Source organism: Xiphophorus hellerii, chromosome 8, assembly GCF_003331165.1.
Source record: "Xiphophorus hellerii strain 12219 chromosome 8, Xiphophorus_hellerii-4.1, whole genome shotgun sequence".
Taxonomy (NCBI): domain Eukaryota; kingdom Metazoa; phylum Chordata; class Actinopteri; order Cyprinodontiformes; family Poeciliidae; genus Xiphophorus; species Xiphophorus hellerii.
In genome coordinates this window covers 14040402-14067020 of record NC_045679.1, presented here as the reverse complement: position 1 = coordinate 14067020, position 26619 = coordinate 14040402, and the positions used below count along the sequence as shown (strand labels likewise).

Below are 26619 nucleotides of genomic sequence, written 5' to 3'. Positions count from 1 at the left end.
CACACATGCATTTGGCTTTGTCACTTCCTCTCTGTAGATCCCCTTTCATAATACGAGCAGCCCTGCTGTGGTCACGTTGATACACAGGGACACACAGACTTTGTTTTTTTGTTCAGTGCTATTTTCTGCTTCTTGTAGGATTTTTAAAGTAGTTATATTGCATATTTAAAGCTAATTTGCTTTATTTTCAAAATGACTTTCAGATTTTACATAGACTCTTAGATAATTGTGTTCAAAATTTGATTATCTTTGCTTTAAGTTTAATTTTTAGGTGTAATAACTTCACATAAAAATCAGTTCATAAATTTCTTTACAATTAAATGAGTATATTAATTTGCTAAGCCTTAACAATTTGTTACTTGTGTTTAAACTGCTACAGCAAACAATCATCGCATTAAACATAATGGATCTCTAAGTTTCTGTGTTCAAAGATGTTTGTTTTCTGTATTATCATAACGATTCACTTAAAAATGTACATCCAACTCAGTAAATTATGGATATGTAAGTTAAAGCAACAAGAAAAGCATGACAGTCAAGCTCTTTTATATACTGCAGTCATGTGAAGAGAAACACTTGGAGCATTGTGCCTCAGTGTCAATAGGCAGCAACACATTTCCCAGAAGAAAATTCCCTGCCCTGTGAAACAGGGCACCCAAAAATAGAGTAAATAATGTTAGCTGTGGCTACAGGATTAGGATGAGACAACCAATCTTTATGAGGAATTTGACAAGTAATGCTAAACAAGTTCAGTAAAGGTACTGCATGGTAGAAATAAACCCATTAAAACAACTATTTCTAAGGTTCTTTTGACAAAAAAAATCCTCACAGAAACAGAAGCAAACAAATAAGGCAAAAAAAACTTTTAATAGAGAAGTTTGGTATAAAAAGTACAATTTATCCACTTGTGACTTAACTTTAAAATTATTCAACATTTAAACATTTTGCCAATATGAGTCAAAGGAACCATGCAATACATATGGTGACATATGTCTCCATGTTATGAAAAAATACCATATGCAGTGTTTGACCCACTTTTTAATTGATTTAATTTAATGTTAAATGCAAACCAATCTTACCAAGCTTTAATAACATAAGGCTACATAATTTTTAAAGTTTAATCAGTAATACTTTTATAACAAATTTATGCCAGATCATGATTTCTTGGTTAATGTCAATTTGTCATAACGAAGACATTTTGAATAATGTCAACTTTGTATTAAAAGTGTCATGATTTACCGAATGGCACTTTATGACAGCAGTCATAAATATTCATGAAGACTTACTCATGTTCATGGCAGGTGTTATGTCATGTTTATGATGGTGTCATGACAGTCTTATTCACAACCTGTCAAATAAAGTGTTACCGAAAAATGATTATTGGATATTTAAGCTAATGGATTATTTGCCCATTCTCCTCAGACATTAGCAAGTCATTTCCATCCAAACATTTACCACTCACTGGGCATTTCCTCTTTGTCTTCATAAATCTACCTACGAGAGTGCTTTTGTGTAAAACTCCGAGTAAATTGGCAATTTCTGAAATACTCAGACTAATTTGTTTGGTACCACAAACTCTGCTGATTCTGAAGCTTTGAACTACAAATCATCGTCACCATGTCTAAACCCTTAAATGCATTCAGTTGCTCACCATTTGATTGGTTGATTTATTTTTCTTATTGAGGAACTTTTAATTGGTACTACAATGTTCTTGCCTCAGGCACTAAAGCAAGTTTTGTACTGCAGATTTTTCAAAAAATTGGTTTTACAAATTTATGAAATGCATCACTCTGTTTGACATTAATTTCAGTTCAGTAGACACACAGCAGTTTTTACATTTTCCAAAAACAGACCTGCAGAATATACAAAACCATCTCATTCTTTTCCTTAAAAATACACTCCTGTACAATCCATTCAGGCACTCTGTTGTAGTTCAATAAACAACCTAGATACTTTTATCCAACTCTATTGTCCTTATCAAAAGTTTTTTTTAGTAGGAATGTATCGGGGCTGTTTTTCATGATTGTAAAATGCATATAAATTATTAAATGCTTTTGCTTTAGCTTGTTATCTTAGCAGTGGATGCTATTTTAAAACATTTGTGGAATCTAAATAATTTCCCATTCATAACCATTCTACTCTTCTTATCCGGGTGTTTAAGAATAGCTGGACAGATATTGCATCCCAGTAAAATTTAAAGACTAACACCACTTTTTCATTTTCCAGTGTCACAATTACAGTTCAGTCCTTATAAGCAACTGTAACATCTAGGCTTTACCCTGATGTCATCGAGTTGACTCTGGAAATAGCTAGAAGTGCAGCTGAAACGTGGTCCTTGCTGAATACCAAACTGGCCTGATAATTTACGGGTTACTGAGATAAAGTAAAATGTGCACTGGCTGCGCCAGGCTGGAACATGAAATCAATTAGTTTTATAGGTTAAAAATAAAGTCTGAGGAGAAAATGCAGGATGGTGTTAATTGAGTTCACAGAACAAAGTGTGAGGTTGTACCTGTGAGAATTAGCAGATTGTACAGGCGGCGTGTAGCAACGGGAGTTAACTAGCGCGAGACGAGAAAAAACAACTTTTACACAAAGGCGAATGACAAAAAGACGGAGCTTCTAAGTACAAGGACAATTCTTACACTGCCTGTTAGCTAAAACCCAAGAGTCTCTTATTTGTTTGCAGAGGTCTTGTTGATATTCATGCTACCATTTGCTTTCAGGTTGAGCACAACTTCTTACAGAACCCACTTAGGCGAATCAGCTGCATTAAGCAACACCTCAGTAATCAGATGTATTTTGGTGAGAGAGCTAAGCTTCATCTTGTAAATTATGCAGGTTTATCAGCTTAAGTATGTCACCTAGCTCAATTGTTGTTAGGTGAATGTGTCAATTAACACAATTACTGATGAAAAAAATGGATCTATCAGAGAGAATCTACTTATTGGTTAATTATGTTTCAAAGATAGTTAACTTTCATGGATACAGTGGGGACTAAGTAGGGTTACTGTTGTTGGCTGACAAGTAAAATGCTTTCCTCAGAAACATATTTCGAAAAAGATGACCCATATTTTCCTTCAGCTCATTTAAGAATGAGACATACAGATATGAACACCCAGCAGATTTGTTGATAAGGACCATAGATGCACCCGCAACCGTTTCTCTAATCGTTTGCAGGATGAGTTTAAATAAAACACAACAGCAACTACATAACACAAAAGTGTACCATTTTAATAAATTCAAATGTTTTTGAATATTTTATTGCAGTGAAAAAGAATTGGTGTTGGTAAAACGGAACTTGTGCATAATAAAAATAACTGTTAGAAAAAAAATCAAAATTGTGTAACTTTCTCCAATTTTTCATTCTTTGATTTTTAATGTTTAACACAATCAAATTGCAGACACCAGATGGTCAACGATTATCCTTAAGTAATGTAGAAAGGACAATACTGTGATTTTTATTTTTTTCAAATTACTGGTACAAACAGTTAGGGGTAGATATACAAGGCTATTAGCGTGTGCTAGAAGTTTGTAAGAATCAATCTGCACATGCTATTAACCTGAACCTAACACAAACAGTGACAGACAGATGTACAAGGCTAGTGGCACTAATGCAACTAATGCATTAATGCAACATTATTTCTTCAGTCATTTGTCTTTTCTAAAGTTTGGAGGGATGTTTCATCATGTTGGGGCCTGAGGTTCTCTGCCTTCTTCTCACCTATTAAAGTGGAGCAGAGATGTATTATATTTTCTACACTTTTCAACAAGTGTCATTTTTTTCAATCCATTACATGCAAAATGGTAAATTTAAGCCATAATCAAATATCTTTACTTTGCAACAAACAACTGGAGCATAACATTTTCAGGGGCTTTCAACACTAAAAGTATGGACACAAAATTAAAAGTAGAAGTACATTTGCAGTAGTGGTGTGATCAAACATTGCATATTAAATTCTGGTCAATATTGACACATATTCCAAAGAAACACAGATTGCTCTACTTTGGTTAAAACTTACTTGAAGTATTCACTAAAAGCAAAGATTTACTTCAAAGTACACAACTTGGCTTAATTTTATCACATTTGCACATTTTTAACACATTAGTCGTAGTTATGAAAAAACAGGCATTTAATAACACCCCAAAATGTAAAGAAGAGCTCTCACCAATTCGTGAAAAATCCCCCTTTATTCATGTGAAGTCAACTTTCATAAAAAACAAAACAAAATCAAATGTGTATCAAAGTCACAGGTCTCATTCCAGATCAGACGTGACTCATCGGCTTTTGCTGGAAATGATGCTGACTAGTTTCCTTCTTTCTTTCTTTCAAATTTCAAGTTAAATCAGCCTTTGAACCCAACATGCTTTGAAGTTAATATCTATGAACAAAACAGAAGATATGCTGAGTCTAATAGAAAAAATAACCACATTAATTCCACCCTTTAACTGTTGCTTATTAAACATAATAGATATCATCTTTATTGGCTTACCACCGTAATGCCTCAAACGTGACTATTTCTTGTGTTTGCACATTTTTTGTACTAAATGAAGCCACACTAACAAAAGCCAATTTTAAGCCCTACTATGAACAAATAGGTCTTCTACATCCTGTTTTAACCTGGATTTGTTGCTCCAATCATAGTATTAATGCCCATCTTGAGTAGTCAGCAATCAGAAATCCCTGTTTTTACTTTGTTAAAGTGATCACAAACACTGACTGATGCTTAAAATTGTTTTTGTAATTCTGATAAGTGATATTAACACATCTGTTTGTTGGCATAGCATAAAAATAATCATATTTGTGCAGCTTTTTCTTGCACCTTGATTCTCTACAGAAATGTTGGTTGTGATAAGAAAGGGAGAATCAAAGATTTACTGGAAGAGACATTTTAGGTCACAGGATGAAATGGCAAAACTCTGGTTCTCAAAGAGGTGTGAATTGAGTCATTTCACTTGAACTGAGTCAGATTTAAGGACTTTAGATTCAACTGGGTAAAATCACAAAGGACTTGGGACTTGTCTTGAACATTCACACCAATGACTTCACTTGGACTTGGACCATTTAATTTGAAAACACTTACACCAAACAGAAAGTCTGTTACAATGTAGCTGTACCGAATGTATAAACCATCCCGCTGCACGCTCCTGGCAAGTTGCAAATATTTATCAATCTGTTGCTGCAACATACACGATGAATCTCTGGCATGTTGCTTGAATGCTTTTCTTAGGCATACTCAAAAAAGTGAATATTGTGAATAAGCTAAATATATGTTGTCACTCTTAAAAAGGGGAAACTCATAGCTTCATCATAGAGTGAAATGTTTCCATCCTGTATTTGCTGTAGTTTCGGTGATCATCACTTAAAAATAATGAAAAACACAAATCCAGTCAAAGAATATGGAAATATTACATAAAATTGATAAAAAGGGATGCTTTAAACAGAAATGTCAAGTTACTGAAAAGCATGTTCATTTCTATGCTCTTAATTTTGCATGAAATACTGCATTAATATGGCGTAAGATGGAAATGAACATCCCATGGCACTGCTGAGGCACAATGGAAGCCCAGGTTCTAATATTGATGCAATATTCACAATATTCTAATTATTTTAGCTGGAAGAAAGATGCTCTGCCAGACCTATCAAATAGGTGTACACAAAGTTGGATGAAAATAAAGGGAGGCAGAGAGGAGTAGGAGCTGCATCACCCAGTTAACTCTGCACAGAGATGCTGAGGCAGATTCATTGACATTTTAATTCCAGACAGTAGCAGGTGCATTGGAACGGATTCTTAATTGCAAGCATGTAGACAGTAATGTGAGTTGCTTGTAGCTGTTGTATGGTCATTTGAACATGAAGCCCGAGCCGCAGAAAATGTGCAGGCCTTGTGTTTGTTGGACCCACCGCACAGCGCTCTAACATAAAGTGCACTCTGTTAAAATTAAGTAATTAAATTAAGTTTAAAAATTATCACATTTCCATCATGTCAAATGTGGGTTACCAACAGAAAGATGTTTTCTTAAAATTGTATAAATCAAGAGGTTCTATCAATGTTACAGTTGAAGTTTATTCACACTAATATGCTAAAAAAACAATTTGGGGTGAGGCAAAAAACAAAACAAAACATAAAAATTATTTATATATGTAATATTGTAATAATTGTGATAATCTCCAAATCTAACACAAGTAAGAAAAAATACAACTTAGTTTACAAACTCTGGATATTTTTGAATATCCAGAGTTTGTTATGCTGAAGATTTGATACGATATTGCAGAAGCAGGTTTGTTTCTTTTTATTTTGCTCACTACTTCTTTGTAATTAAATTACATATTTGGACAAATGACTTACTTAAAACTTGAAATTCAAAGTTTCCTAATTTGACTTGACTCTGAACTGTGTCCCTTAATTTTGGACTTCACTTGGAACATTCATGTCTTCACTTGACTTGAGACTAGGATGGAGAGACTTGAGACGTACTTGTGCCCTGCAGACCAATCACCACTAGGTTCTCTGACTCTGGAAAACCAAACTGGTTCTCAATTGTTTTTGCTTTTTTCCATACCATTACTATTAACCAACCCTGGTCTAGCACTGGAGCAATTTTGATAAAAAAATAAAAAAACAAAAAAAACCCTTTTGTCATTTAACATCAATGCCTTGCTTTGGCCAGCAGTCATTGTAATGGCCACATCCTTCAAAGCTGGAGACATGGAGACGCGTGGAGAGACACGGAAAATAGCGTCCCTCCGTCTGTAAACGACACCAGTTCAGTTGAAACGCACAAAATCACACAAGAAAGAAAACGCTCCATAATAATTATAGTACATTTACCCATCAGCTCATTCCCTGATGCATTTTCCCTGTCCCATCCTTGTCTTCATAATGAATCGGATGCCATGGTTACTGTTGCTAAGAAACAGGCCAGTCAAATGCTCCTAATCCTAGCGCTGTTGACAGTGAGCTGCGATGAGGTAGGGGAGGATGAAAAAGGGAAAAAACATGGATGAAGACTGCATGTGCGTGCATGAATCTATGAAAGTGATTCATGGGCGTGGTATCATGAATGTGGAGCGCAGGTTTATATGCAACAGCTGATTCTGCAAACCTGCTGTGAATTTAGTGTCTGGGAAATAAAAATAAAAGAACGAAGGTTGTGATTTTCTGTTTGGCTAATATGACACCCCTGGCTGCAGGATCAATTCTCTATCGCTAATGTTTTGCTTATTTTGACAATTCTTCCTTCATATTAGACAATGACATCTTTTAAGATGTTTTCATGATGACAGGTTAAAATAATGGATTTTTTTTTTTTCAATCCTCATTGAAGAAAAAGGAAATCACCACCATGTGCGCTTTAGAGGCGTGTCTGAGAAGTGATCAGTAATAATATCTTCTAATGAATTTAGAAAAAAATACTAAGAATAAATATAATAAATACAATCCAGAATCTAGCCTTGAGTTTTTCATGCCAATCCTTCAAAAAAGTTGGTTTCATTCAGAATCTTAAATATTGATAAAATGCACCTGGACGTTTATTTGTTATACAGAAGCTAAAACAGCATTACAGGTTTCATGTCATTGCTTTCACCTACAAAGCTATCTCAGTACATTTTGTCTGTCATCCTCCATAATCTTTTATTAGTTTGTCCTTTAGAGGAGATGGCATGACCTTCCTCTTATGCAATCCCAAATCAAGGTAAGGCACATGCATGGCTCAGAGGATTATTGTCTGTAAGTCTCAGCGAAACCATAAACATGCAAATGTCAGACAAAATGATTAGATTTTATAAAAAATACTTTGAAAATAATTCTGATTTAAAAATGCATGGAATTTCAGCTCTGAGTTCTGCAGTGTGGCTACCGCATGTTGAGACATTACTAATTTAAAAAAAGGGGCAGAACAAAGACGGAAAATCCTAAATAATGCAGCTCTCAGGTACAATGAGTTTGCTGCTAAATGCAAAGAGGCCTGGCCTCATAAGGCTGCATGAAAATGAACCTTGATGAATAATGCAGGTGTGGCTACATATTTAAAAAAGAATTTTTATTTATGTAAACAAAGCAGGGACACTGTGGTGGACCTTCTCATTAATACTTAGACTTAATTTAAGCCACTGCATTTGTCTATGCTTTTGTACATGAGCCAATCTGCATCAGTTGTTGGTGTTTGAAGCAAAGAAAGGAGGAGCTGCATGCATTAGAGTTCCTATCTCCCCCCAGCTAACCTTTTCCTTGCGCTCCCCATTAAGAAATCTTTCAGCACAAGTGTGAAGTGGCCAGCAGAAGAGAGGAGAGCCTCCCTGGGCTCAGCTGGCTGTCTCCTGCTGTACTCTCAAAGCAGTCGCAGTCATGTTTTGACACCCAGGAAAGAGGAAGAGCGAGGTCAAACAGCCCAACAGCATTGTGTGCTGAATACAATGTTTAGGGCCCAGTCTGCAGTTTCCACAGTTTTGAAAGAAGACCAGTCTGTCTCAACTTTAACAACAAGCTGTCTAGTATTAGTTGTCCTCTAATTTCCATTTGAACTAAGATTATCTAAAATGTCCTAGAAAAATTCAAGCTATTAAAAATTTTCCTTACATGGGAAAAATATATTTCTGAATAGATGAAAAAGCAAATGTATCACACAAAGATGAAGAATATGACGTTTTTTGTCCTGGCCTTTAAAATATTCATTGTGGACTGCAAGAATGTCATTATAAACATCTGAGATGTTAATAATCACAAGAAGCAACTGATCATTGGATATTTAGGTTGAAGATCCTCCCTGTGTAATAAACGTCCACTTTCTTTCCTGGCAACAATCTATCAGCATGTTGCTCAGTAGACACGAAACAGATTCAATGTTAGAAACAAAGAGACTGAGATGGGTTACACAGGCAAACAAATATTTAGAGTTTTCAGGTGACACCTATAGTATGTGCAGCTTAGTGAATACGTCTTTAGCTTGGAAGCATTTTGAGTGATCAGTATGAGCAAAAGTATGCAATCTAGATTCAACCCTTGTATCTATTTTAAATGCTTTAAGGTTTCAGAAAATCATTTGCATAAACCACAACTACATCTTGAGACTAGATTTGATTTAAAGTCATATGTATTCACTTTGTACAGGGGTATACAGTATCACATTAGCTGTTAGTCGCTAAAGCTAAAAATCTGGATTATGCTACAGGAGTTATTAGATTACTCCTGTAGCAGGTGAGATAATCCCAATCCTCTGAGAGGCCATTATAAAGTTGTGTTTTCATTACATTTGTCTTCTCAGCCTTCAGCATCTTCTGTAATTTAGTTTTCTGATATGTATGTAAATGTATCGCTCACCTGTTTTCTCAAAACTGTAACATTTTCCTTCAGTCCAAAAATATTGCGCTTACGCCATTGAATAATCAGCATCTCTCTTTTTTTCCACTTTTTTTTCCAAGCAGTGGAGATCTTGTGATTTGCTTAGAGCATGTTGTTTCTGTAACCTTTCAAAACAGCAGTCCTCCATCCGACATCTTCCCAGTCACAAGCTGCTGGCTAGTCGCCACATGCCAGCAGCTGCCATGACCAGATCAACTTTCTATTCTTCTGTTTTCTCTTATACATTCAACATCACATGAGTGCAGGGTGCACAGATTCTCCCCAAGGCATGCATATATGCATGCTCCCACACAACCAACAGATCATAGGGTTAAAATACTCCACATTAGATGTGGGAATCTATCTGTCTCTGCAAACTATTTGGTTGGTTATTGAATCAAATGAGAGAGACATGAAAATGCGTCAAGGTTGTTTAGAGCTAATAGCTCACATAGCAAACACAGAGCATACAGAAAAAGAAAACTTAGTGGGTTCCAGTCAAGTTGGGTGTGTCTCCATTGGCAGTGTGTTCCTCTCTATATGTGGGAATGTGTGTGCTCGGGGTGGTTGACGCACCAATGATGTCACTTTGCATGTTGTTCAGCCAGTTTCTCAGAAATCTCTTGATATTTTTGACCTTTGTGAGTTGTTCCATCCAGCTGATGCTGTATGTGCTCTTCTGCCACAATTGATAAAAAGGTTTTGATCTCAAGATTTGACGGTGGAATTATCAATTTGGTGGTTAAGATGTTGTTGTTTGAGGAGTTTGTAATGACCGTCCTCACTCATCCAGTGACGTAGATCCACTGGCCAATCAACGAATGCAGTCTACTAACAATCAAATCACAAATGGGGAAGAGCTGCAGAGGATCTGAAAATGGAGATGAATTTGGCTGGGGTTGACTGGGATAGAACCAATTACAACCTTATATGCAGGAAATCATCCAATCACACAGCCCAAGTAAATAGCTAATAGCCCATCTTAACTATTTTGCTACATGTAACTCGTTTTGGCGATGCTTCGCTCTCTGCATTGTGATCCTCCACAAATATGTAGAATAACAGATGGAGAATCAAATATTTACAGAATGAGATGCTTGTAAAACACGATAATGAGATACTTAGCTGTCTCCTTGGCTGTAACAAAACAAACTACTAATTTTATATATATAATAGTTTATAGCTGCACATCGTTAATGCCTGGAACTGCTTGGTTGTAAAAACCCAAGCAGAAAGCCGCTATTGGTTATAACTAGTGTTATATCAGTAATTCTCATAATGGTATAAAATAAAATCAAAGAATGGCAAAAAATCTGAAGTGATATCAGGTATTTTTTACTACCATTTGAGAATGACTGAACCTAGTTCTTATGTAAACCCAGAATAAAAGCATGTTTTACTTTTTAACTTATATGCTCAACCACATTCTTATGGTGTTTAGACTGAAAACAAAAGTTAATTCAAAAACTTTCAATGTAATTTTTAGTTTGTCCTAAAACAAAGTTGTTTAATAATGCAGAGATGAGCTGTGGTCACCTAAAGTTCCTTAGATAAAAAAAAACAAACACTGTTGTTAATTTTAAAGCTCCTAAGTAATTTTAGCAGGTGTCATGAACATGTACATTCAAACTTATTTTTTGCAAAAAATAAAACTGCACACAGGCTATAAATGTGTGTTTCTCTTTTTATCTTTTGTTCACACAATCCATTCAGGTTATCTGCTTCACAGCATCAGTTGTAAAAGTAGTAAATGACACGTCCTCTTTAGCTGATCATTTCACAATACCGGACATGTAGAAAGTGGTTAAAGATGTAATTGACTGTTTCACAGGAGAGAATGAGAGTTCAAACTGAGGTCTTCGTTTATCTTAGTCTTAAATCTCTGTTGACACAACAGACGATTTGTACATTCGGTTGGTCAAGCAGATGTCTCTGACGTACAATACTGTTTTCCTTTTGTTTTCATCCTGACAGGTTGTTGAAACCTTTTGTGTCTGATTTTCATACGTGAAGGTCAAAACCCACTGAAGATTACAAACTGTGTTGATTAGATCAGAAACTTGCATTAGCTATGAAACTTGCCTTTTCCTTGTTCTTAAGTTTTGTGTTTCTGTGCCCACACAGAGCCGCATGGCTGAGAGCTTGCGTCTGTTCGACTCCATCTGCAACAACAACTGGTTCACCAACACATCGCTCATTCTCTTCCTCAACAAGAAGGACTTGCTGGCTGAGAAGATTAAACGCATTCCCTTGACAGTGTGCTTCCCAGACTACAAAGGCCAGAACACCTACGAAGAGGCTGCCGTCTACGTGCAGCGGCAGTTCGAGGACCTCAACCGCAACAAGGAGACCAAGGAGATCTATTCGCACTTCACCTGTGCCACCGACACCAGCAACATCCAGTTTGTGTTCGATGCTGTCACGGACGTGATCATCCAGAACAATCTTAAGTATATTGGGCTATGCTAGGACCTGACACTGGATGGGAGGTGGGTTCAGGTGGGTTTTTGCAGCGGGAGAAGTGCAGGCAGCTCAGAGGCAGTTGGCCCCCACCAGTGGGCAATGTGTTAGTCTGTCTGCTTTCGAGGATTTGCAGGAAAGAACTGGAGATAAAAATCTGTGTTACGTCGGTCGGGTTGGACAATGCTGTTGAGTCAACAGAGCTGCCGGGCCGTGGTTGAGGTGGGAATTTTTACCCTATGTGTTTGCACTGAATTTAAGTATGCAGAGATACCACACATAAACACACACATACATCTTTATGGTTTGTTCACACACAAGGTATTTGGGTCAACTCTCCTTTGACAGAGCGACACTGGAAAATTCAAGACTACTCTTGTCAAACCTAAGAGTGAGATCCAAGTGTGTACTGGCAGTTTTTCCCCCTTTCTATTATTTGCCTGAGTCAATTAATGCTGCGTTATGATATATAATCTTGACAAATCAATGCTGTTTTTTTGAGGGGGAGAGAGGAGAGTCTTCACATATAGGATACAGCGAGTGTACCTGATGAGCTGTTCCCCTTCGATCTCTGTTTCTGAAGGGGAGAAAAGGTCAGTTCATATGATGTCACGGGGTTGCTGTCAAAAAGGAAACTGCCACGACCTAAAAGAAAAAAAAAAAATAGGTGAAACTTGTTTTCAGCACACAGCAGTGCCTTGCAAAAGTTCAGCTGCCTCTTGAACTTTTCAACTTTTTTGTCACATTGTAACCACAAATTCAAATGTATGTTATTATGTTTTTGATTGATGGATCAGCACAAAGCAGTGCATAATTGAGACTTGAAAGAAAAATTATGCTTGGTTTTCAACTTGATGTGTTCGACCCCATTATCTGGGATACCTCCAAGTTAAATAAAGTAAGATAAGAAGTCATTCAAGTAATGAATGCAATACACAGTTGTTTAATTTAATCCCATTGGTGAGACATTTCTTATTCTACTAATCAGTTCAGCTAATAATGATCAGACAGCCATTGCCATTTCATTCTCACATAATCAGCTGGTCCTAAAATATTAAACATTTTATACGTAAGTTAAATTAGAACACACCAGCAGAACACTGTGAATTACACATTATTGATCCCTGTATAGATGCACTATTCACAACTCAACTGCACCAAAAGCAACACATACTTTAGATGTGACATGATTTGATGTTCCACTGTAACCCCCATAATTTTGAAGACATAGCAAGCATAGAAAAAAAGGAAACAGTGTGACCTAGCTTTAAAGAACATTGGTGAACAAACGACACCACAAAGACCAAAGAACAAATTAGACAGATTAGGCACAAAGTTAAAAGGACAATATCTCAGGCTTCTAACATCTTATGGAGTTCAGTCTGTCTTCTTAGCATACAAAGAGTTTGGCAAACCTAACAAAAGACTTTCCCCATGGTTGGCACATGGTGGTCTCAAAAAATGCTATTCAGACCTGATGGAGAAAATTAATAAAACTGAATACTGAAAGAACATTTGTCAGAGGATGCAAAGGATCTGGTAACAACATCTAGAGATAGAGCTCCAATACAACAGCTTACATCAAAGCATAATTGTCTTTCATAAATTCCCAAAGTCCAGACCAAAATCCAATTAAGATTCTCTACCACAGCTTGACAATTGAGAGACACTTTTCATCCTGTCGAATGAAGCTTAAGTTATTTTGCAAAGAATTGGCAAAAAAAAAAAAAGATTATGGGAAGATCAGAAAGTGACTTTAGATTCAAAATACAACAGATGAAACTGGTTCTAAAAGTAATGGCCTAAGAAGTTAAATTACTTTTGCAATTGTTTGCACCCAATTTTATTTAGAATGTCAGAGTAAATGGGGTGAATATAAATTCAAATCACACTTTTCAGAAGTTGGTTTGTAAAATTTGAGAACCTCCAACATTATTAGGCACTACTTTGTCTTGTTTTGTCAAACAAAATCCTAATAAAACACACAACTGTGGCTGTAAGTGAAAAAAATGTGAAACGCAGGAGGTAAAAACACATTTTGCAAGGCACCTTATTTCTGTTCTTTCCTCTGGTTGACCCTCTTATGTCCTTCTTTTTCCTCCCTCATCTTTCTCCAATATTTATGTGCTTTAAAAATAAAAAAAGTCTTTCATACTTGCTTTTAATAGCAAGTCACTGACTTAAAATACCTGAGGTATGTTACACTCAGAAAAGTAAAAATCGTGTTTATAACCATTCCAAGAGTCCAGCAAGAGACAACAAAAACCGTGCCAAGATCAGTTTGTAAATAAAACCAGATCCCATACTTTTCTTTTTTTTTTTTTCGTTTTGTTTTTATGGGAAATACATTAAAACATGCATGCATGATTTTGTTACTTTGGGATACTAATATATATTTTCTTTGGGATTATGTTTCTTTTTTTCCTCGGGTTTAAATAATATATTCCCAAAAAATATATATAAAAGTCAAACACTGTGTACGATTGTACAGTTCTCAGAGAGGAATCTATTGAAAAAGAGATATATGAATATAAAAATGCTAAGAAAAATGTTTTGTTGATGACCAAGAAGATTACAATGATGTAATGACAAGGAAACACTCTCTTTAAGGTCATTATGTGAGTAGAAAGTGGATCAAAGAAGAACAAGAATTTAAAACATCATAAAAGAAATCTTGAAAGTTCAACCTTCCTTACGTTATCTAAGTGGAAATTGTCAGTGGCTATGATGTAAATATACTGTAAGGTACACTCTTTGTTCAAACAAGTGAAAATAAAGGTTGAGTTGGGATACTGTCAGTGACATAAAGAGAGAGCGAGAGACAGAAGAGGAAGATCCCTCTCCACTCTTCCCTCTGTCTTTTCAGCTCAGAGAACAACTCAGCCAAGGGCTTCGAGCTTGGCTTTACAGGATGTCCACTTCAATAAAAATCTAAAAAAAAAAAAAAATTAACAAAAAAAAACAAACAAAAACAATGAGATACAAAATATAAAAGGACAATAACTATGAATAAAACAACTTATGCAAATTTCCATGGTGTAGTGAATGTGTTTCTTGGGTGATTTTTGTCTAAGTATTCTTGTTTCACTGTAATTATGCATAAAAACAATTTGCAACCTCCAAGGTCGTCGTATAAAAGGTGGTGGCGAGGGGGTCCTCTGCGTACAATGTAGCAATTGGAGCAAGAAAACTTTGGGTATGAAGTATGCAATTAAATTACTCCTGAATGAACTTGGCCTCTGTGTGGTGGGATGACAGGATTCCGCTCTAATTAGTGTATAAACTCTCGCTGACCCAACAGGTCTGCCTGTTCACAGACCACTCTTTTTCTAAACCTCACAAGACATAAATTAGAGTTTATTTAGAACATCTACAAACCTCTGCATTAAAAGAAGAACTAAATGTGCAAATTGGTAGTAAGTTAATCTTACACTGGAAATAAATTTAAAAAAATCCGACTTTCAATCTGCGTACATTCATTCAGTGGAGGAAAATAATACTGAGGAATCATTATTTTTATGTATTGCATCCTTCTTCCCTGGAAGATGGATGTTGTGTGTGTGACAGAGGCACATTTCTCTTAGCCACTCTTTGACATGGGAAAGACAAGAGAAAATCTCATTCAAGTAAGATCTTTAGAAACCAGTAAATAGGTTCAAGAAACATTGTCTATAGCAGTACTTCGGCAAGAGACGGGGTGCAGCCTGGACAGGTCAACATACAGGACAAACAACCAAGCATGTACACACACACACGGTAAAACATTTGAAGGTGGTTTAACTTGAAGATGAAAATCCACCTGCTGCCTTAAAAATGCAAAGTCAACAATAAAACTGTATTGGTTTTAAGTCAGAAATTAAAGTTTGTGAAGTTGATTTAACTACAAAAGACAAGTTGTCTAAACATTGTTTTTTAAATTAATTAATCTTGAATTGTGAGTTTTAACTTAATGCTGCAATTTAAACCAAATAATTATGTGCAAGAAAATAAAACTGCCCTGACCTTGTTAAAAGCACACATTTCTGTATTATTTTCACTCACATTATTAAATTAAAATAACTACTTATTTTACTTTAAAATCTTTAGATTTCTGATCTGATGACTGATTGTATTAAACATTGCAATGAATTCTGCTCAAAAACATTTAGTGTCAACAGGACATTAATCTCAAGTTGCACTAAAATATACAGTTGCCTTAGTAACGCACAAGAGTCAAATCAATGTAACACATTTCCATCTCACTCACGTTGCAACACACGATACAAAAACATGCTGCTAAGCACACTGGGAAATAGTTCCCACCCCGGTCTTTTTCTTTTTTCAGTGTTTTTAAGAGCTGACCTAAAAACTCTGGTTTATTCAGTGCTTGGATGTTTGATAAAATTAACAAACAGTTAACACAATTATCTTTCACAAACTCACGCATTTAGGTTCAAAATCTAAAACTCGTTAAATTTATTTGACTTAAAGAATAGAAGATAGTAGGCACAACTAAATGCGGTTCAAATGTTTTACAGTGCACACATGCATACCTAATTTCAATTAAGAGAGGCTAACTAACCTACTAGTCATATTTTTGGGCTGGAATACCCAATGAGAAACCCACTGCATGCAGAGAGAGCAGGATTTTAACCCAGCTCCTTCTTCATGCAAGGTAATGGTGCCATCAGCTTCCCTATCTTCCAGCCCCAAAAGAAGAATTATAAAGTTTAAAACAACTGGAATTGGTACAAGCTGTGCAGCGCGAGGTTTCAAGTTTATTCTATGAAGGATGTTGAGAAAATGAAAGAAGACTCATTTATTTAAAGACGTTTTGCCATTTTCCTTTTTAACCGTGGGGTCTAATAATTGTAGAGTGTGTGTAAATAGTCTACTTTGATCAAAGCATGGTTCACATTCGTGACTAATCTGGTGCTCTTCATTAATGTCCATGTGACAATTTTCATGCTTAAACACGGTTTACTGCAGACACGCACACAGATGACAGCACAGATCACAAAAGCCGTCACAAAATTCTCTTATCCCTTTAATTTGGATATTATCTGTTGGCAAGTTGCTCAACTTTTGAATGTCAAGAGCAACTATTGATCCCAAGTGTTCTTTCTGGGATTGATTCAAGAGAGTGGGAATTTTTCTGAGGAGTGAGCATAAATATAGCTTGCTGATGAGAAAATAAGAGTACGAGAATGTTTTTGGGTTTTTTTTCTGCAGAAATTGTGCCTTGTGACCATCATGTGGTCAGGGCCGGGGGCGGCTATAAAAGCCACAAAGCTACAAAATGAATGCAAAAAAAGAAACTCAAAGGATAATGTTTTTAATTTATAAGTTCAAAGAAATTAGGAGTAAACTCCATAAAACAATGGCGTATAGTCAACAGTTTTCTGTCACAAGAGGTTGCTGTGTAGACAGCATGGTGTTTATATAATACGCCAGCAGGGTTAATGTAAGCCTTGTTCAAATAATAAAATAATCAACTGCCTGACCAATGCTGAAGAAAAAAACACAAAGAATTGTATGCTGAAATTTATCCTTTTATCTGCCAAAAAATAAATAAAGTACCACAAAAATAGATTTTATTACTTATATTTGAATTTATAGCAGTTTGGGACCAGTATGTTTTCCCAGTACAGGTTTGTTGCTCTTGATGGCGGCGGGACATTTTTCTTACAGCGCTGTAAATCAGAAGAATTATTAGACTGTGTGTGCGATCCGGGCAGCTGTGGCGGTCTGAAGAATTTAATAATGTTGCCCTCTCATAATGCTTTATCACTCTATCACACTATTATATGCCATGCTCAACCCATGGGAGCAGCAAGCTATATTTAAGATGGAAAAGGCTTATAATATTGTTTTTATGAATACAGTTTTACATTAAATACTTAATAAATGTCTTCTAATAGTCACAGCTATTGATTTGTTGATAGCTGTGGCGCATTCAGCACATTGTTGAACCAATTCTCAGATAATATTGGAAAGAATAAAAATTAGTATACAAACCTGTGAAAAAAAACTTGAACTGTGTTTTGTCACACTTCTATTTTTCTAGATTATCAGTTTTTAACATCCGTGAAACCAAAGTGGATTTTCTAAAGGATGACTTTATTTATTCAAGGGAAATGCTCAGAATCAGCTTGGCCCTATGTGAAAAAGTATCTGCTCCCTAAATCTAATAACTGACAGTAATGAGTCTTTAAACTGTGGGAGTTCTCTCCCTGTCTTTGCAGAACTATTTTTAATTAAATAACTAAATCACACTGGAGAGTTTTTGAGCATAGGTGGCCTATTTGAGGACATTAAATAGGATTTTAATTGGATTTGAATCCAGACTTTTACTAGGCCACCCCAAAGCCTTGTCTCTGTTTTTCGACACACTCAGAGGTGAACCTGCCAGTGTGTTTTAGATCACTGTCATGGCACATGAGCCAAGTCTCCTTGAGCTCAAGTCAAGGGCAGATAGCTGGATTTTCTCCTTCAAGATTTTATTAAGTATGGGGCAAAATTTATGGCTCCATCTATTATGGTAAGTTGTTTAGATCCTGAAGCAGCAACTCAGGATTAGACTGTTGTTCTGCCGCCACCAATTATATTTGCACATTGGGCCAGTCTGGTTTAGATAACTTATTCCCATAATTAGTAAAATAATGATATAAAAAATACTTTTTATATTTTATCTTATCCTAAAATTTGTTTAATGATCTGAAATATCTAAGTGTGACTGAAAAGATAAAACAGAGGAAAAGTGAAAGAAGATTCCCCTGCTACTCTTTATGTAAAAAATATCATTTAAAATACATAAACTTTGGACTTGTTAGATATAAAAAATACAAATTAAAGGTTTGTTGATGAAGGTTAGAGTGTCACTCTCATGGATAGATGGATGTATGATTAACATTAAGACATCCAAACAGGAGAAGAATGGAATGTATTTCTAAAATCGCAGCGTCCAACCTACTGGCACCAAGAGAAGTTCTTGGCTTTGAAACAGTGCATACCTGGAATCCCTGGAAGCCCTGTGCAGGCCTCCTGGATGTTCCAGACATTTTTCGTTTTAGAAAACAGAGAAATGTGGGGATTTTTTAAAACGCCTTACTGCTGCAGCTTCACCTGCTTCTTTCCATTTTCCTCAGCAGCTCTTTTTCAGACTTTTTCTGGACAGCTTTCGCACTGCTTCATATTCCCCCTGCTTGCTTCTGTCCTCAGCTCAACTCTATCCTGTTCATTCACATCCCTTTCTGTGCTCTTTATCCCTCCCTCCTGCAAATTGTCTCCCCTATGTGCCCCCACCTGCTCTCTCGGTTTAAAACTTTCACGTGAATCGAACAGACGGCCCTTCAGGCTGCTGGATAAAAATTCCACATCTAGCTTTCTTATAAGCAGTTTAGTACCTCATCTCTTCCTATCTCTACTCCTATCTGCTGGCAAATCTCCCATGAATCCAGTCTTCTGCTTCTGACTCACAGAGACTGATCTTACCACTCTGCCCTCCTCTGTTCGTGTCACAGAAAGAGTGATGACGGCCGAGGCTCATCCTCCAGGCCTTTCAGCCTGAACTTGACTTGCTTTTCCCTCCACTGACCCCTGCAGTGTGAGCTTACTATCTGCTCCTGAACTATTTTTAAATTACGTCTTTGAAAATAAAATGAAAAGACTTAAGATCTGCCCTCTTGAACCAACTCCATGTCTGGGACCAATGCAGTCGATTTGATACTTTTCCAGATCAGTGACATCTGACTCTACACCATCTGTTCAACCTGAGAGAGTCTCTGTTCCCTCTCAAAACCATTTTTTGACCAGTTCAGAAAACTTCCCCTGGCAGTACCATACACAGTCAAGACAAGTAACTTTTACAGAATTCACATTAGATACATTTTCTAATTCTAATACTTTGATTAGTTTCAATTAGGCAATAAAGCAATAAGGTCTCTAACTTACTTCAAAATAAAAAAGTCTAAAAACACAGTAGAGTGCAAGCAGTTGTTCAAGAAAATGAATAGATACACATAATACAGTTTCTGTCCTTTTTTGGTAAAACATATACTTAGGCCTGTCACGATAGCAAATTTTGCTGAGCGATTAATTGTCTCAAAAATTATTGCGATAAACGATAATATTGTTTGAAGACCTTTTTACACTGATTTAATGGAAATGACATAATAATCCATGCGATTTCTTGCCAAAGATAGATACACTTTATTTTCAAAAGAACACTAAACACTGGAACTGATAAACAAAATAAACAAAACAACCAAAACGAAAATAAAATGGTCTCCATTAACAAAAAACGCACTTGAAAAAAACCAACTAAACAACATAAAGTAAAAGTGGAAATAAACACTGCATTCAACCCAAAGAGTGCAGATGATGAAGTCTGTATACTATGTTGCCCTTCAGTAATAATTAGATTTAAATAGAGAAGATGGGCACATTGACTACCTGATGCAATAGTTCACACTACATGATTTTTTGCTCCTATTTTTCCCCTTACAACAATCTTAGATCGTTGGTCTTTCTAAGATTGTGTTTGTGTTCCGGTAGATCGTCCTCCGATCTAAATCAGGGATTTTCCCCGACTGGGATCTTAACGCAGCCTGTTGAATGTGACAGGTAGCCAATCAGAAAGCGCAGATTCTCCTCCGCACTTTCTGAGGGGAAATTACGTCGGGGAATCCCAAACAGCTGACACGGCGCAACCCGAAGTCCAGCGGACATTGGAGATGATATGTGGAAACAACATTAATGTTAATTCAACATGCAAAGAATATAGAAATGACAAGAGGAGGAGTTGGAGCGAAATTGCTACCGCAGTTGATAAACCCGGTAACTTTTCAGCTGTTCTTCGTTAACGTGACGTAAATAGGTTATAATGATTTTCATTCAGTCAGGACTGACATTAGCCACATGCATTGCAGGTAGATTGTAGTAAAGCATTGATTAATGCCTGGTTTTAAAATTAGTTAACTTAACTTGTAGCCATTATTCTGTGCCCATTGTTGGACACCACACGGCAGGAACGAATCGGATCGAACCTGTCGGCTAATGTGTGGTCTGTCAGGTTTTGGAAATCGGCCGCCAGCTCTAAGATCGTGTTGTGTGCGCTGGGCTTTACACTAAGGAAATGAGGAAGGGAGGGTCAGTGGAGAGCACCGGAGTTGAACCTTTTTTTCATTCAGTCTCATTAACAGAAAGAGAAAAAGGCCGGAAGAGACGATAATGCCGATAATTAAAATGACGTCGATAGTTTTAATTTATCGTACGATTAATCGATTTATCGTTTATCGCGACAGGCCTACGTATACTTAAGCTGTTATGTTAAAATACATTTTAAAGGCAACATTTTTTGAAATGTTAATGTTGTTGCCTTGTTTTAGGGTTATTTTTTGAATTGAAAACGGTCATTGCTAAAGTTCAGAAAGCAGTATGGTTTGAGTTAAAAGAAAATATAATAAACATGAAAATATCCTTTAGTCAAATTCACAAATTGACGGAACTGGCCAAAAGTCACTCAATCACACTATTATGGATCTGTCCTACATTTAAAATTTAAAGCTGAGGGCATAAAAGTCTTAATACAGAGATATACAGTTAAAACATTCACTATAAAAGACACAACCATTTTTCCCTTACTTTCACATTAAAGGGACAGTAGTTTGTATTTTCCAGGCACATAGTGCCATTTTACAGCATAATCAAGTAACTATGTTAAAATCAACTGTTATATAAATTATGTTTCTTTATGTCAAATATGACTTAAAAGAAATTTGACTTAGTAAATTAACGCTTTAAAACTGTCTACTTAAAACTTTTCAGACGCTCAGGAAGTCATCACAACGTCACTCCCCTATTAATCTTTCAACAACATTTTTTTTCTGTCATTGCACTAAGAAGTAGCTTGTATAACAAACTCGGCAGGTGCACAGTTCCACCAGGTGTTTGCTAACTGCTGCTGGCTAGTCTGAAGGAGCTGAGTGGGGCAGGTGCTGCTCTGTGAGGTGGAAGCTGGGAAACTGCAGCTCCGATTCGCATGAAAGAATCAAGGCAACAATCCAGGTATGTTTTTGATAGAGGAATAAAAACATTTTACATAATACTGTGCCTTTAATTCAGTCTAAGGTTCTTTCTGTTATAGGTCAGGTAGGATAGTTAAATTATATCTGTTTCTTAAATGTTCAAAATAGTGAGAGATATATTTTGTTAATTTCTTGAAATATTGAAATTTACAGGAACTTACAGGCTTATGACTTCTATATGAGCGGTTGGAACAAATACAGGCTGCATTTCTCATTGTCTTTATATCCTCAGTGTTAGTCTCACAGGTTGCATCTAAATGCATTTCCACCTTTTGATATTGTAAGTAGATTTAAAAGTCATATGTAGAGCTTTTGCTGTTTTTGGCAGTAATAGACAGCAAAGTGCAAATGCTGCTCAAGCAATCTTCTCTGGAAAAAGAAAGCAAGAAGTATGCTTTCAGCTAGCACTCAACTTCTTGAGGAATGTTGATCTTTTGAAAACCAGAAGGTGCCACAAAGACACTTCTTGTGTTCAAGATTTTTTTAAGAAGTCCATGATCCACCATGAAGTGTTGTTAATATTCTACCTGAATATGTGATCACATTCTAAGTCGCTGAAATTAAAGCAACCCTGCAGAGTCTGGACAGTTTTTGCTCCTGGGCTTCAGGAGCATTGTGGGATACGAAACCACTTTAAAAACAAATCTTCATCTTAGCTCTGCTGTTGGAAAAGCATTCTGCTGTCAAGCATAACACGCCAACGAAGACCTCAGCCAAAAGGGTGAGTGATCTGGAGCGATAGTCTCCTGGAAGAAGATGAGAAGATGCTAAATGTCACACAGCGCTCACTACTGTCAGATTTTCATCATAAATAGAACTAAGGCATGCTTTCTACATTTTTTTCTTACTTTTTAGATTCTGAAGGAATCCAAAAAGATTCCTTCTAAAAGTGCCTGTTAGTAATTTCTAACAGCCACTCCTTGTCTTCCTCCACAAATACAACGTAACACAGAGGCGCTTTTCTTTTAACCACAAGTCTAGACGATGACACATTTAATCCACAATAAATTCAAACCCTAGCAACTATTTTTTTTACAACCATTGCCGTTGTCTATTGCATGATCATTTCTTGAAGATAAATATTTCAAATATCATTAAATACTTAAGACTAACATTCATAACCACCTAAGTCAAATATGGCAAATTGATTTTGAATGTGTTTCATCAGAAGAGAAGTTCTAACGTTGTATTTTACTATAGCTTGCAAACACACTTTAAAAAAATGCAATGTCCACACTTGTTCCACCACATTATTTTTTTTTAGGTAAACACTTACAAGGTCCCATGTCACCGTGGTTTCCTAAGACATACTCTGTACTGAATTGCAATACTTACCCTAAGTGCTGTTTGGGAACATGCAGTCTGTTTCCTTTTTCTTAATTTGGCCGTCTATAAGAGAAGTAATTTGTGTCTAGACTGTAGCAATTACTGTATCCCATAACACATTTTAGGTGCTTAGAGGTTGACAGAACGGCCTGCTGGGAATATTAGGCTGAGTAAGCAGACTTGCATTTGTGTACTGCCACTTTTTCGTGCTGCTTCAGTTGAAAAATATACTGAGAATAACTGACAGACAAAAACGAGCAGTGCACTTTTTCCAGAATATTTTCAAAGTTAGAACCCAAAGCAAATGATTATAAATGGTTTTCTTCTAATTCATAGTCATGATTAATGGGCATATAAGTATGCTTCTATAAGGAATCAAATCACAGGTCTGACCTTGTTATTCTGATGTAGTACCGACATTTATGATGTTAAGTTAAAAGTGACTGAGAAATAAACTTAAAATGAGCTGCAAAGAGCTGCAAGCAACACTTAAAATGTTTATTTGTAAAAACATGTGAAGATAATTTATTACTTGTTCTCTACTTCTCAATCGAGGATGACTGTGTTGATCAATCAAATAAAATCAGAGAAAAGTACATTGAAGTTTGCAGTTCTAACTTAAAATCTGAAGTTATGAGTTATCAAATCATTACAAGAGAGTATGAGTCCTTACTTAGCAATCTTAATTTCTACATATATAGAGAGTTACTTTGCTGATAATGGCTTGTCAGGATGATAATCTCAGATTTATCTTTATGAACCTTCCCTAATTTCACTTAAAACATGATTCCTTCCTCCTTAATATCCATTTGACACAATTTCTTCAATTACATAAGAAATATATGGATCCAGAAAGAAAATTCAACTCCAGTCCACAGGCTTTTAAACTCTTGGCCCTCTGCAATCTTGTCACAATTCGTTATCCTGACAGAAAACATCTTTAATATTTTACCACTGACCTCGTCTAAACAATCCTTTCAAATATGTAAGTAAAACTTTATTTATATCACACTTTTCAAGATAAAAATCTCAAAGTGCTTCAACAAACAGACAATAACAACTATGGTACACGATGCTCAGCTCTCACCTTGGGGTTTTCAATTGAAAGGTCTCCAGAGTTATTCTTCTTAATATCATCCTGTCAACAAAGATGGGGCTGACATGCACCCTACATTTTTCATAGTTTAAGAATGTTAAAAAAAAACATCCTTTTTTTTCATTTCACATATTTGTACAATTTTGTGCTGGTCTGTCACATAAAGACAGACCATCACACTTTAATCTGACATAATGTGAGAAGGTTTAAGAATTAAAAGTCTTGCAAGACTAGACTATTCTTCTTTGCCCAGCCCGACTCCAGTATGAGCCATATATTTAATTTATGAAAACTTGACTTCTATGTTCAGAAAATGTTCATGTCCAGCCTAAGGCCGTGTAAACATGAAGATACTATTTGATTTATTTATACAAGAGCTACTGAAAGATTAAATAGCTATGAAGTTCTTTTATCATGCAGTTTGAGCCCCTGTGATACATTTTTAGCTGCACATTGCAATGTATTAGTCTCTGACCTCTCATTAAAAAAATCACAGAAATATAAACATCTGGGGATGGACTGAGGTCACTGGTAGTTTGAATTTAAAAGTGTATTCCTTTCAACCACCATAACAAAAGTAATCAAACCACTGTCTGTAAGATTACTAGAGTATTTGGTTTGTGTATGTGAGGTTTGAGCATAATCAAATCACAGACAGGAGTTCTCATTATTAAAACTAGCATAGTAAGTTTTAATAATGAAGAACAAAATATGGAATATTTTACTCACAATGTTAGAAAAACATCGCAAAAACTTAAAACATCTTTAAGTTCTTTCTGAGCTTTTAGCAGCAGGTGTTATTGTTTTTCTGAAACTAAAAAAAATACCTGCAGGATGTTACGCTGAATTAATCAACTTAGGTGTTTTCTTTATATCTAAGTTTGCCGTGACTGAAACAAAAGGTCATGACCTTTGTTTCTGAAAACAACTCACAACAATGCACTTAAGTAAATATCACATTCGCCGAAATGGTGTGATGACTGGTAATCATATTGTAATATCAAAATATCAACAAAAAGTCTATGTCTGTTCTTTTCATTTGGTAATTTATTATAAATCTGATATAGCCTTGCTATTTTAGCTTACATATCGCATTTTAGCACATCTGCTGCAAAGACACAAATACAATGCTAGAATGCTAGAATGTTATTAGCAAAGTTAATAACATGGATCAGACATTTGCTGCAGGTCTTCCCATATTTTCTTCCTGCCTGTTTACTGTCCACCAGTATCAGAAAAACCTAAAAAGTAACAAAACAAACTTGCCCAGACCTCTTCAGTACAATCGTCTTCCTTCAGTGGGCTACATGATATGCAAGCGGTACAGATGACCTATGTGAATATTAAGAATCACCAAACCAAACATGCAGCATATCAAAATGGCAGCAAAAGACTGAGCTAAAAGCCTCCACAACACCTTTGCTTCCAAACTAAACACAACTCAAAACCAAAGTAATCACATGGATATGTAGTAAAACATTTTAAGCAGCGCATGTTCACTTTTCTACTTCTGCTAACGTCACCACTTTGAACAAACCCCTCAGGCAAGATATCATTTGAAAGCAGAGAGTCTCTTCTTTACAGAGATGCTTCCAGCTCTAAAAATAAACTTTGTACACCTCTGCAGTAATCTCATATGTAAGACCAAAGCGATTTGTTCAGCCCTCATTGTTATGAATATAGCAGGGGACCAAGGGGGATGACACTACAAGGAAAACAATAGAAAAATTTAACAAGGAGTGATCAAGAACAGGGAGGATAAATGCAGAGAGGAGTGATTACTAGAACAATTGTGAATCTGATTACATGAAAATGGAACAGCTGATGGGGGTATTAAATGAGGCATTGAGGGAGAGTGGCAGGACATGACAGAAACTGTGTGAACACTTTAAGGAAGCATATTAGATATAATCAAACAAGTTAAAAATAAAATGCTAATTGAAAAAAATTATATTTAAATTAATGACAAAACCAAAGTTCGGCATTTGTGACATCTGTAGGACTTTACGTTATGTTAGATATTATTAGGAAATTGTTTTTCTTTCATTCAACTCAAGTGCATAGATAAAGCAATATAAACCTGAATAGTCACAAAATGGCTCCCTCCTGTCAGTCTGTCTTAGAAGACTCCACTATTGTTTCCTTTCATTGTACCAGGTCTTCTGCACAATTTATTTTATCTTACAAATATGAGACACAGAAAGATGCTCAAAGGATACCCAAAAATTTTCCTTCAATACCATACGGACCAAACAATAGGACTTGTATGTGCTATCTTTGGTGTCCCACTACTGGAAAATGATCAGCTCTGTGATGTGCTTTTTGTGCC

The 26619-nt window shown here is 36.0% G+C and overlaps 1 protein-coding gene across 2 annotated transcripts in view; it reads left to right on the top strand.

Moving 5' to 3' along the window:
* gnaz (guanine nucleotide binding protein (G protein), alpha z polypeptide) overlaps positions 1 to 15032 on the top strand; it is a 45956-nt gene extending 30924 nt beyond the window's left edge. For both annotated transcript variants that reach the window (XM_032569704.1, XM_032569703.1), the window contains exon 3: positions 11466 to 15032. In XM_032569704.1, coding sequence (XP_032425595.1) covers positions 11466 to 11810 — 345 coding nt within the window. In that variant the 3' untranslated portion in view covers positions 11811 to 15032. The remainder of the gene's footprint in view (positions 1 to 11465) is intronic.
* The last annotated feature ends 11587 nt before the right edge of the window (positions 15033 to 26619 follow it).